At 40.0% G+C, this 13,070-nt stretch overlaps 2 protein-coding genes across 5 annotated transcripts in view; one reads left to right on the top strand and one right to left on the bottom strand.

Moving 5' to 3' along the window:
- The first annotated feature begins 44 nt into the window (after positions 1-44).
- Positions 45-12,972, top strand: ASTE1 (asteroid homolog 1). 4 transcript variants are annotated; one of them, XM_079795658.1, is made up of 6 exons: positions 45-251; positions 2,011-3,332; positions 8,261-8,471; positions 10,287-10,482; positions 11,030-11,066; positions 12,468-12,586. In XM_079795658.1, exons 2-5 carry the CDS (start codon positions 2,028-2,030, stop codon positions 11,037-11,039), a joined length of 1,722 nt encoding a protein of 573 aa, XP_079651784.1. In that variant the 5' UTR covers positions 45-251; positions 2,011-2,027; the 3' UTR covers positions 11,040-11,066; positions 12,468-12,586. The 4 variants fall into 4 exon arrangements, with proteins under 4 accessions (XP_079651784.1, XP_079651783.1, XP_079651781.1 ...); XM_079795657.1 differs by lacking the exon at positions 11,030-11,066 and having other exon boundaries at positions 47-251; positions 2,011-2,170; positions 2,263-3,332; positions 12,468-12,972; XM_079795655.1 differs by lacking the exon at positions 11,030-11,066 and having other exon boundaries at positions 47-251; positions 12,468-12,972.
- ATP2C1 (ATPase secretory pathway Ca2+ transporting 1) overlaps positions 10,393-13,070 on the bottom strand; it is a 133,359-nt gene continuing 130,681 nt past the window's right edge. The window contains exon 28 of the mRNA XM_079795652.1: positions 10,393-10,512. Within this exon, the coding sequence (XP_079651778.1) occupies positions 10,441-10,512 (72 nt within the window). The 3' untranslated portion in view covers positions 10,393-10,440. The remainder of the gene's footprint in view (positions 10,513-13,070) is intronic.

Raw genomic sequence — 13,070 nt, 5'->3', positions numbered from 1 at the left:
AAGTCGGGGAGGCGGCCGGGAGCCGTCACGGGGCGGAAGTGTGCTCGAACTCCACTGGGCGGGGAAGGGCGGCCGGCCCCGCGGGTCCCGCTGCTCTCACCTGACAGCGGCCGCTTCGGAGCGGACTGGCCGGCCTTCCTCAGGGACCTCGCGTCCAGCGCCTGCCCCCCTGCGCAGTCCGGCGCTGCTGGCTCCAAGGACCCGTGCTCCCCAGTGACGTACACCCGGAGACGTCCCGTCCCCGCTCGCAGGTGCGGGGCTTTGGCTGCCGGTCCTTGCCTGGCCCTTGGGCGTTTAAAGTGGGGCTGGTCCTAGCGGTGAGGCGGGTAATCGGGGGGGACGTGACAGGTGGGCTCTGCTGTAGGTCCCGCTGGCGGGTCGTGAGCACCTGGGTGGCGCGGTGTGGGAAGGCCTGTTGGAGGACTGAGATCAAACCACTTGTGCGTTTGCTCCTGTCCAGCGCGCATTTGTCGGACACCTGTGCAAGGTCCGTCATTAGCTCGGGATGAGTTGACAGGGGTCTCTGCTGGCATAAGCTTTACAAGACAGACTTCTAGAGAAATAAGTAGGATACGGGTGAAGTGAGTCAGATGCAGAATGCAAGGGGATGCCCCCAAACTGTAATCAAGATAAATTTTAATACAATATCTTTATTTTTTTGTTACTTCTCACGAGAGGATATTTGTTCCATTGATTTTTTTTTTTAAGAGTGGAAGAGAGTCAGATGCAGAATGCAAGGGGATGCCCCAAAACTCTGTAATCAAGATAAATTTTAATACAATATCTTTATTTATTTTTAGAGAAGATATTTTTTCCATTGATTTTTTATTTTATTTCATTGATTTTTTACAGAGAGGAAGGGAGAGGGATAGAGAGTTAGAAACATCAATCAGCTGCCTCCTGCACACCCCCCACTGGGGATGTGCCTGCAACCAAGGTACATGCCCTTGACCGGAATCGAACCTGGGACCCTTGAATCCGCAGGCCAACACTCTATCCATTAAGCCAAACCGGTTAGGGCTCCACTGATTTTTTTTTTAGAGTGGAAGAGAGGGAGGGAGGGGGAGAAAGAAAGAAAAATCCATATCAGAAAGACACATAGATTGGTTGTCTCCCGCACACACCCTGACCAGGGCTAGGAATCCAACCAGCAATCCAGGTAGGTGTCCTTGTCCTGGAATCGAACCCACGACCCTTTGGTGTGCATGCCAACGCTCCAACCACTGAGCAACACTGGCCAGGCTTAATGCAATATATTTAAAAATAAAAATTAATGCAAAAAATTTTCCATGTTTGACAATAAATCTCACGATTTTGTAACAGTACCATGCTGAATCATTTTGGAACCTAAAGCCAAAGGGAAAACTGATTCTGTGACTTAAGTTAGCCAGATACTGAAGGATATTGTTGGTAACTGGGCCAGATAGGCAAAGACGAAGATGAGAAGAGTCTCTGGTTGGGGTAAAGCTGGACAGTTAGATGCCTTGAGCCAATGCCTGAAGAGGTTTCCAGACTGATTTTCAAGAAAAGAGCCATATCATTGACCTTACACACTTTAATTAACTAAATCCCAATGCTTTCTGATTTATTATGAGATTGAGAAGTATATAATTTTTATAGCTTATGACTTTTTACTTTGAATCCACAAAACAGATATTCTGTGTCGTAAGATGGTGACTATTTCCTATCTCAATATCAAAATCCACAGTTCTATACAGTGTGGCAATAGTGGACTTTAATTGATGTTTCCTTAGAGTCATCAGCGTTTGTATCCAAAGTTCAAACACCACGAAACTATGGACTCTATGCCTTGTAACACAAGGGAAAAGCAAAATAAAAGAATGAAAAAGCACTCAGCTAGTTGGTCTCACTTGAGGATCTAGATAAGAATTGAGATGCTGACACCTAATATGTTGGATTTAGAGAGTTCTCTATATCATTTGCTGGAAACAATGGCATGTTCCCCTGTAACCAGGATCGATTGAAAGTGTGTTCTATTATCTTAAACAGGAAATTCTTCAGTCATCATGGGCATCCGAGGACTAATGAGTTTTGTGGAAGATCATAGTAATGAGTTCTTCACTGATTTGAAGTTGCAAGACACAAAAATTATCATTGATGGCTATGCTCTCTTCCACCGGCTTTGCTTCAACTCACACTTGGAGCTCCGGTATGGAGGGGACTATGATTCTTTTGCAGATGTTGTACAAAAATTCTTCGAATCACTGTTTTCTTGTAATATATGTCCATATGTTGTGTTAGATGGAGGATGTGACATTTCAGATAAAAAGCTTACAACTTTGAAGGAACGAGCTAGAGAGAAGATCCAGACGGCCCATTCCCTTTCTGTTGGTGGGAGTGGGTGTGTATGTCCCCTTCTCATCCGGGAAGTGTTCATACAAGTTTTGATCAAGCTGCGGGTACATTTTGTCCAGTGCTTTTCAGAAGCGGATCGGGACATTATGACACTGGCTAATCATTGGAATTGCCCTGTGTTATCATCGGATAGTGACTTTTGCATTTTTGACCTGAAAACTGGGTTTTGCCCATTGAATAGCTTTCAGTGGAGAAACGTGAACACTGTTAAGGGCACACAGGGCCATTATATCCCCGCCAAATGCTTTTCTCTTGATGCACTCTGCCACTACTTCAGCCGTATGAATAAAGCTCTACTACCTCTCTTTGCGGTGCTGTGCGGAAACGACCACATTAATCTGCCCATCATGGACACATTCTTAAGTCAAGTCCGTCTTCCTCTTGGAGCTGCCAGTGCTAAGGGGAGGAGACACCACCGAATTCTGGGCCTTCTGAGTTGGTTGTCTCGTTTTGCTGGCCCCACCGAAGCACTAGATAATGTTCTGAAATATCTCCCAAAAAAGGATCGAGAAAATGTTCGGGAACTTCTCTGTTGTTCCATGGAAGAATACCAGCCGTCCCAGGTGAAGCTGCAGGACTTCTTCCAGTGTGGGACGTACGTCTGTCCGGAGGCCTTGAGTCTGGGTTTGCCAGAATGGGTCCTAGTGGCTTTGGCCAAAGGTCAGCTATCTCCTTTCATCAGCGATGCTTTGGTGCTGAGACGGACCTTTCTTCACACACAAGTGGAAAACATGCAGCAGCCAAATGCCCACAGAATATCTCTGCCCATCCGGCAAGTCATTTATGGGCTTCTTTCGAATGTTTCGGCACCTCTGGGAAGCGTGTCCTTGAATGCATCGCCTCCTCGGCCCCTAGCTTTCAGCGAAGTGGAAAGGATTAATAAAAACATCAAAATATCGATTGTTGATGCAGTAGACCTGCCCAAGGATCATTCTGACTTAAGCAAATTGACTGAGGTGAGTGTAATACTAATGTAATTTTTGTAAGGCATTTTACAGGTTTCAAAGTGCTTTCATGTAGATTATCTCTCTTAATGTAACAAACTGAGGTTGGTTGCCATATTACACCCATTTCATAGATGAGAAAACCAGAGCTCACCATGGTAACTGTGTAATACCTCAGCCAGGGAGTATCAGTGCCAGGACTCACACCTAGATCTTTAGCGCCAATATGCCATTTCACTGTACTTCCCTGGTCTGTGTTATCTCTGTAATTATTAGTACTACTTTGTTGTTACTTAACTATCCATACAATGGGGTTATGTGGCTAGCAAAAAAAAAAAAAGAATAGGAAAAAAATTCTGAGCTACAAAAGAAAGTGTGCCTGAAGGCATTGATAATACAAGGTTACTTACAACTTACAAAATACAAGGTTAATTACAAGTCACTGTACTCAGGGAAGCCCCATGATGACTTTCAGTTTTACAAGTAATTTTTTATCATGCTAAGTAACACAGCTACTTCGCCACATTTCCAGGGTTACAAAACTAGAAACTTGAACATAGGTCCAATTCCAAACAGAAAGAATTTGTTAACATTTTACCCACACCAATAAAATTGAAAGCAACATTCTGAAGGATATTTTGTTGAAAGTACATCTCTACTCATAACAAAAATGGTGCTAAGATATATGTCAAGTGGTCTTGTAAAGAGTTCTCCCTTTACACCCTTGCTGATACCTGGTATTTTTCTATCCTTTTAGCTATTTTGGTTGTTGTGTAGTGGCATCATCAGATTTCTTATAATACACAGGACAGTCCCCTACAACAAAGAATTATCTGGCCCATAATGTCAATTATACCTTACACAGCCTCCCATTATTGACAGCTCAGGCAGGAGGAAACAAGATTCTCATCAGGTAGGTACGAGAGCCTCTTTGGCCATGGCGAATGACTGCCAGTGGAACACAGGGTTTCTTTTTTGGTAGATGAAATGTTCTAGAATTAGTGATTGTTGCACAAGTTGATAAATATTCAAAAGCCACTTGAAAAGGGTGAATTTTATGACATTAATTATCTCAATTAAAGAAAGAAAAGGTCTCATTGACCTTCTTCCCCACAGGATCCACCCTTTCTTGTAACAATTCCGTAGATATCCCTTCGGAGGTCCCTGCAAAATACAAGGTTAATTACAAGCCACTGTACTCAGGGAAGCCCCATGATATGGTATCCCCATCTGGTGTTTAGAGTTTATTTAGAGTTCAAGTCTAGATGCAGTTTTACAAGTCATTTTTATCATGCTAAGTAACACAGCTACTTCGCCACATTTCCAGGGTTACAGAACTAGAAACTTGAACTTAGGTCAAATTCCAAACAGAAAGGATTTATTAACATTTTACCCACACCAATAAAATTGAAATTACCAACATTCTGAAGGATATTTTGTTGAAATTACATCTCTACTCATAACAAAAATGGTGCTATGGTGGAGTTTTTTTTGTTTTTGTTTTTGTTTTTAAATTTATGGCTTTGTTGAGAAATAACTGATGTACAATGAAGTGCCCAGAGTTTAAGTGTGTACTTTTATGAGTTGTGATGTATGTTTATATCTGTGAATCCATCCTGCAATTAAAATAAGGAATGTATCCATCACTCCTCTTGCCTCTTTACAATTAATCCCTTCCTGAGTTTGCACATACGGTACCGTGCTCAGAAAGTGGTACAGCAATTTTCAAACCAACAGCACACTTCCATGTAAAGAACACCCAGAGGAAGACTATCAGCACCCCAGAAGCTTTCCCTAGTGTCTGGTTCTGGTCACCCCCTTCCATGCCCCCTGTAATCACTATCTTGACCTCTTAACATTTAAGAGTTTTGACTGCTTTTATACTTCATAAAAATGAAATCATACAGTATGAATTCTTTCACCTGGCTTCTTGCATTCAATGTGGTGTTTGTGAGATTTATTCCTATCATTGTGAGTAGTTGCAGAAAATTCATTTCTCATTGCTGTATATTTTTACAACTTGGGAATATACCAAAATAGTTTTTTCCACCTTATAGCTGATGGACATTTGGGTAGTTTGCAGTTTGGGCTATTATGAATAGTGTTATGAGCATCTCAGTGCACGTCTTTTAGTGAAAATATGAACACATTTCTATTGCATAACTAGGAGTGGAATTGCTGAGTTATAGGATACACATATGTTCAGCTTGGAAGATATATGTCAAGTGGTCTTGTAAAGAGCTCCTCTCCCTTTATACCCTTGCTGATACCTGGTATTTTTCTATCCTTTTAAAAAATTTTAGCTATTTTGGTTGTTGTGTAGTGGCATCATTTTAGCCAATTTTAGGGGTGTTAATTTGCATTTTTCTGATGACTTATTTGAGCACCTTTTCATGTGTTCATTGGCCATTTGGACATTCTATTATATAAGTTTATGTTCAAAGTCTTTAGGCCATTTTTCTGTTTTATATATAAATGTGTGTGTGTGTGTGTGTGTGTGTGTGTGTGTGTGTGTCCTTCGTTAAATAGCATGTATTGTGAATAGCCTTTCCCATTCTGTGGATTGTCTTTTAACTTTAGCATGGTTTGATGAACAGAACTTAATATAGACAAATTTAAATTTTTATTATCTATGGTTATTACTTTTCTGACTTAGGTCATGAAAATATTTTCTTTGCCTTTCATATTTAGATCGACAATCTACCTAGAATTGATTTGTTTCCATATAGTGTGATATAGGGATCAGGACATTATTTCCCACATAGGAAAATCCAGTTGAGTCAGTGAGTGTTGGAGGCTGATTATATGCCTTGCTACGTGGAGATGACAAGTGTTCTCATCACTTAACTGTATGCAAAGTAAGGTGAAATTTTAGTTCCCTCTCCATGCAGTGATATCATTTGGCTTCCCCTTGGCATAAGCTAACCAATTCTGTATTCAGCTCAATGCTAGCTCTCATTAGCCCACAATAATTCTAAACAGTATCAAGTGCAAATGTGATTCCAGAGACAAATGCAGGTACAAGTATAGGAACTTTGTGGTAGAATCTGTTTTTCTTAACATGATGTGGTAATGATACTTTATCTGCTTTGTGCCAACTGTTGTAATAGAAACTTTATAATCTCATTTAATTCCCACAGTAAGCACATAGGATAGCATCCCCATTTGGGATATGTTAATTGCAGTGGACAGAGCACCACTCCAGTTAACCAACAAGTGGATCATCGTAAGGAGAAATGGAAGTGGGTCATTCTTGGGGAGTAAGGCAGTGTCACGACCAGCCTCTCTGGGCATCCCTGCCTGGGTGGCAGCTTCTTCTGCAGGCTTGTGCTGTCCATCCCCATGGGAGTTGTCACATGGGATAAAACCCAACCAGAATTAAGGGCTGTGCGCAGTTGTTTCCCTTTTGGAAGGGGCCAAGGACTGGTGGGTTCCATGGGACATTTTGTGTCACTCGCTATAATGCCCATTTTACAGTGGATCAGACTGACTATAGAAAAACTCAGAAACTTGCCCAAGGCTGTAGCGTTAGTGAGGGACAGAACGTCTTTGAAGTCAAGCTCAGACTCTGCATTGATCACAAGTTGTAACTTGGCTAGAGAATTCAATAATTTAAGCATTAGAAGTCAGTAAATAATTCATGTATTTTCTTATCCTTTAGTTGATGTGTTTTTCTACCAGTTTAAGAGATTATAAAGAACAGTTTTTGTTTCACTTGAAATTTAAGTAGTTAATGCTACTTCCCATGGGGGAGGGTTGACTATACTGTAAAGCACTTTACCTATTTCTAATTTAAAATTTTTTATCATAGTATTAAATTATTAAAACTAGTACGTATAAATCATTGATGTAATGTTGTCATGCATTGATGATGAAACTATTTTGTCAATTAAGAAGTGTTTTATTTCAGTTTAACACTTATTCTCAGCTGTCAACACACTTATTGACTACTAATTAGGTGTTTGGTGCTGAGAAATGTGTCAGACTCTCTCATGCTTTCAGAAAGTTAAGAAAGAAATCCTTTTCTGGCTGCATGCAGACACTAGGAATGCAACTATGTTTTTCTCTTAAAGTTTGATTGTAAAGTCTCCCTGAAGGTGTCCTCTTAATAGTCTTAATTTCCTCATCTGTGAAAGCTTAAGTTTCTTAAGCTTAAGATTCGTTAAAATTATTTCAACAAGTGGCCAGAAGCCCTCATAGCTGTTCACTTCCTTTTATTTGAAGTGCGCACTCTAAAACATCGAGGAAAAGTGAGTGTGGTGTCTTACTGCACGCACAAGGCGGGCGTTCCTTAAATATTCCTATTTCCCTTGAATATACCTCTTACCTACAAGTAGCCCCCCTAGGACAATCTGTGTAGAAGAACACAAACACATTCATCTGGGTAGGGATATGAGAGAGGACCCAAACAAATAGAAAACTGTATTATTATATCACAAGGGTGCACGTAATCAAAGTTTCTTCCGGAGGTGATTGGTAATGGTGTCATGGAGAAGGTGGAGCCTAAATATTCACTGCCAAGTAAGGGATTGGTTAAGTATAGATCATTGTTTCTCAAAGCTGAATAGTTAAAATGAAGATTCCTAGGCTCCCTCAGATTTACTGAGTCAAAATTTAGGGGGTGGGTCTGAGGATGGATTTTTAACAAGCTTCCCAAGTAACATGTGCACTGAAGATGCTTAGTCAGACTACTCGGAGGATGGAATGACGTGAGCAAGGGCTGTGTCGTGGAGTACATTCATTCATTCAACCATATTTATTAAGCACCTTACTAATGTTCTAAATGCTTTGAGTGTGACTGGCTGATTTTTTTTTTTACACAGGAAGATAAGAAACTAACACAGCAATTTCATTTGCATTAAAGTCTCTTCATACAAAGGGGGTAGGGGGGAGAGACATTTCCCAAGTAACTTGCAGGGTGTTTGGTATATATTTTTCAGCTCTCTTCAGCTAGACGGCAGACACTTCTTTTAGAAACGTTAAAGGTGAAACAGGCCATCCTGGACCCAATCCCTACTTCTTTGAAGTTGCCCATTGCTGTCAGTTGCTACTGGTTGCAGCACTTAGAGGTCAAGGCAAAACTACATCATCTACAAGCCTTGCTGCTGGGGATGCTGCTGGGGCCCTTGCATGCCATAATCAACAGCCCTGGTAGGTATCTGGAAATTCCGTAAGTCTATTTTTCCATGTTACTTACATATAACAAAGTTTTTTTTAAATCCTGTATTATCTATTCCTATCAGTTATGTCAGAACTTAGAAATGGAGGTGCCAATATATTACCCATTCATTGATAAATGCTTTTGAGCACTTCCATGAATCAGGCTCAGTGCTGAAGGGCTTGACTTCACAGCAGTGAAGATGTACTGTTACCACCTAATCCTGTAACCTATGAAGTGTGACAGGGTAATACACCAGTTGCATTTTGTATTCCACCTTTCGTATTCCTTCCTGTCCCCATCAGCAATGCAACAGCAACATCAGCACTAGAAACTTATTTAAAATTGCTCATTGGTGAAACTCAACATTCATGCTTGTGCTGTTTTTTTACTTTCTCTTTTCTCCACTGCAAGTTTCCATTAGTATGTAAGTAGTGATGGTAGAAGTAGTAACTTCTCTTTCTATTGGAGAAATATACTTTGAGGCAATTTTATCTGTGTTTCAATATCAGGTGAAATAAATGTTGATGCATTGGAACACTTCAATTCTCGAATGGAATTATTCTCTTTAAAGATTATGAATGCTGTAACACTTCCCGTAAACATGTATAATAGTTAACACCCTCTAGAACAGTAATGGCGTCATGGAGAAGGTGAGGCCTAATGCTGTCATCCATCTAATAGGATAGCCACTAGCCACATTTCAAGTGCTCAGTAGCCACACGTCGCTAGAGGACTCCACAGATATAGAGCCTTTCCATCATGGCGCAAAGCTCTACTGGCTAATGCTACTCTGAAATTTACTTTTTAAAATAAGTTAAATGAAATAATGAACCAGCATAGATTCCAAGGAAGCCCAAAAGTGAGAGAAGCTGCCAGAAAGGGACTGTTGTTTTGTGACAGCCAACTTAATGCAAAACAAATAAGGCCCACTAATGGTTAAGACTCAAGTTTAGGGTATTTCCTCTCATTGAATAATAATTAGTTTATGAAAATTCCCAGTGCACGAGCCTATTGAGTTTCTACCCGAGTCCAACCGAAGGGGCATGTCAAGGGTCTGTTTCTTTTCTTTTAGGAATTGTGGACCTGGCACCCAGGCAGGCTCAGTGCCTTGCTGCTCGCTAATTGGTAAAAGGTGGGCCTCTTTTCTATCACCTTCAAGTTGGTCCTCATGTCATGTTGTGCGCCCCTGCTCAAACAAAACTGCGGAAGGGCATAGCTTCTATGAGGAATACAGACAGCGTTATTCTTTCCCAGGGTGGCCATTTCTTTCCCTTGTCCTGTGTGTGTGAAGAAGTGATGATCTGCCACATTCTCCATGAGTCTTACTTGGTTTTCCTCCCACAAACAGAAGTTAAAATGTGCTTTGAACACATGGGCTGTTTGTTTAAGTGCACTATAGCATGGAGGTCAAAGGAAGTTTGGTAGAAGAGAGCAATAAAGAGAATGACATTTAATAGTAATTTATGTTTTTTGGAGACAAATTTAGGGTTTGGAGAGTTTGATGCAGATATATTTAAGGTCAAGTGGTAGACTGGTGGAAGAGATTATTTTAGGGGAAAAAAATAATTTGGGGTTAAATAAAGTTACATTGTCATTAAAAAGGCATTTCAGTATAATATTTCAGTTTATACAGCAAGGCTTTTATATTGACGTTAAAATAGTAAAGAGCCAGAAAAGAAAAGCACTTTGGTTATTTAAACCAATTTTTTCTTTATGTAATTTGAAGTTTTATATATATATGGAGAAACTTACAAACTGACACAGTATTTTAGGAACTACTGCCCTTGTGTTGTTTCCTTATCTAGATAAAGAAGATCTGCGGAAGGATGGTGCTAAGATGTTGTACGAAGAGTTCCAAAGAGTGAAGGAGCAGACGCAGCCGAGCCCGAGACTGGATTTAGACACAGCTCACATCTTCTGTCAGTGGCAGAGCTGTCTGCTGATGGGGATGTATCTTAATCAGCTGCTGTCCACGCCTCTCCCAGAGCCAGACCTAACTCGGTGAGCACCAAGGGAAACTAGTTCAGATGGCTGCACACAGAAGCAAATAACTTTTATTTACATTTAAAGCAAAGAAGTTATGTTTAAAAATTAATCTTAGGGTAATTGCTCTTGGAACACTATGACAGCTAAAGAGTTGGAAACAAGAAAAATATTAAATTATTTCTATATTCCCAAAGAAAATTAGTTCCAAAGTAAAAGTAATAAAAAGAGGCAGTTGTTGGTTGGATGTAATTTGTTCCATTTTTTTTAAGTTTGTTCAAATGTCACTTTGTAAAAACTTTTTCTGACCATCCTACTGAAATATTACTACTGTCTACTTCCAGTCACTCTAGTCCTATTACTCTTGTAGTATTTCATAATTGCATTTCTTACCACTTGGAGTATTGTTCACTTGTTCATTCAAATATTCATTAAATGCATACTCTGGTCTTTATTATAATGAACAAAACATAAAAAAAAAATCTCTGCTGTCTTGGAGGTTTTATTCTAGTGAGATGACTATTAGATGCTTAAATGGACTTTATCTTGGGCTTTTCTTTGCCAGGCAAATGTGAAGGAAGAGGCAGCCTGTATGCCAGGAAGTGAGTATGTCTGATTATGGAGTTTAAGCTGAGTAAGAAAGAAATGATAGCAGTGTGTGGGCCAGTGAAAAAGTGGGTTAGACATCCTGGTGATTGTCCATCCAGGAGGTACTTACTAGGATCAAAGAAGATAAAAGGAAGATGGTTAGAAAATGGAATTGAGATTATATATAAACTTTGTTTCTCTCCACTTGAATGTAAACTCTATGAGGGAAGGGACTTGTCTATTTTACGTACTGTTGTTGTCCCCATACCTAGCATATTGTAAGTATGCAAATATTTATTGACTATAGAGTGATATATAGAGGCATGCAAAATATGCTGATGTGACTTGAAATGTTTCACAGTGAAAAGGTTCCTAGCAGTGAACAGTGTTAATATATTTCTGGGCCTCATATGTGAGCTAACCCTAGAACCCTTTACCAAGTAAGATTAATGGCCTTAGACCTATGGATACTTTATTTCTGGCCTTTAATAATTTAGGTCATTCTTGACTGGATCCTCTCTTGTTACCAGAAATCCATTTAAAAAAACAAAACAAAACAGGATAAACAAGACCAAACAGTTCTTTTTGTGATTTCAGTACAGGGCTGTTCTTGCATCTCAGCACTAAGGTTTTTTAAATGATTTTACACTGATTCAATGATGGTTCTACATCAATTGCTAAGGTACCAGTTGATCAACACTAGTAATAAGTTACATATTAAAATTGTGGCTTCCAGTTAATCCCATCTTATATTTATGAAGTAGGTTTTTAGTCCAAGGTGAATAATGACCTTGCAAATGATGCCATTAAATTTCCTCTTATTTCAACAGACTACCTGTTTGGTTTATCCAAGTCATTTTTAATTCCTTTTCTTTGAAGTATTAAGAGGCCTGCTCAACTTTGGTCTTGTTGTAGAACCAGCAAGCATCCATCACTGAATGTGATGTTAAAAATATCATGAGCCAATGCCGAAACCGGTTTGGCTCAGTGGATAGAACGTCAGCCTGCGGACTCAAGGGTCCCAGGTTCGATTCCGGTCAAAGGCATGTACCTTGGTTGCGGGCACATCCCCAGTAGGGGGTGTGCAAGAGGCAGCTGATCGATGTTTCTCTCTCATCGATGTTTCTAACTCTCTATCCCTCTCTCTTCCTCTCTGTAAAAAATCAATAAGATATATTTTAAAAAATATATATCATGAGCCAAGACGTAATCTTTTTAATAACAACTCAGTTCCTTCCTTCAAGGAACAGATTATTCTTAAGTAATTTTAATAATGATTTTGTAGAAGAGCTCTCAGTGTTTTCAGATGCATTCGTTGAAGCCATAATGACATAAAAGATAAAATGACATAATGATGGTGTCCCAGCGACTGAACCTCTGCTTTAACACCCTTCCCTCTCTCCCCTGTTGAATAGGTTGTATAGTGGAAGCCTGGTGCATGGACTATGCCGACACCTGCTAACATCAACCTCTGTAGAAAGTCTTCTGAGCATGTGTCCTGAGGCAAAGCAACTTTATGAACACCTATTCAATGCCACAAGGGCGTATGCCCCCGCTGAATTATTCCTTCCAAAGGGTAAATCAAATTCTAAAAAGAAAAGGCAAAAGAAACAAGGTGCCAGCCGGTCAAAGAACAGAGTAGGAACCCTCTCAGACAACAGATGGTGGTATGAGAGCAGCAATCGGTTTGGGCTATTAATGGTTGAAAACATGGAGGAACATACTGAGGCCTCAAAGTTTGAATAAATTCAATCTGCAACCAGATGTATTATTCTTACTTAAAATTTTTCTGTTATCTGCCTTGAAATGATTAACTTTCTTCTTTAGAACTAACCTGTTAGGGGATAAACATTACAATAGGCAATCTCTGAATTCCAAGGTATTTTGTATTCTGCTTTTAATAAATACAACCTGATTTAACAAGTTAAGCCCCCAGCCTGTTTTGTCTTCCGGACAGAAAGTATAGTGACTGACAAGGGTGCTCAATGTGTTAAGAAACTTCTGTATTCCTTACATAT

Source organism: Cnephaeus nilssonii (assembly GCF_951640355.1).
Source record: "Cnephaeus nilssonii genome assembly, chromosome: 17".
Classification (NCBI taxonomy): Eukaryota; Metazoa; Chordata; class Mammalia; order Chiroptera; family Vespertilionidae; genus Cnephaeus; species Cnephaeus nilssonii.
Note: the sequence above shows the minus strand (reverse complement) of the source record. Positions and strands in the feature narration are given on the sequence as shown.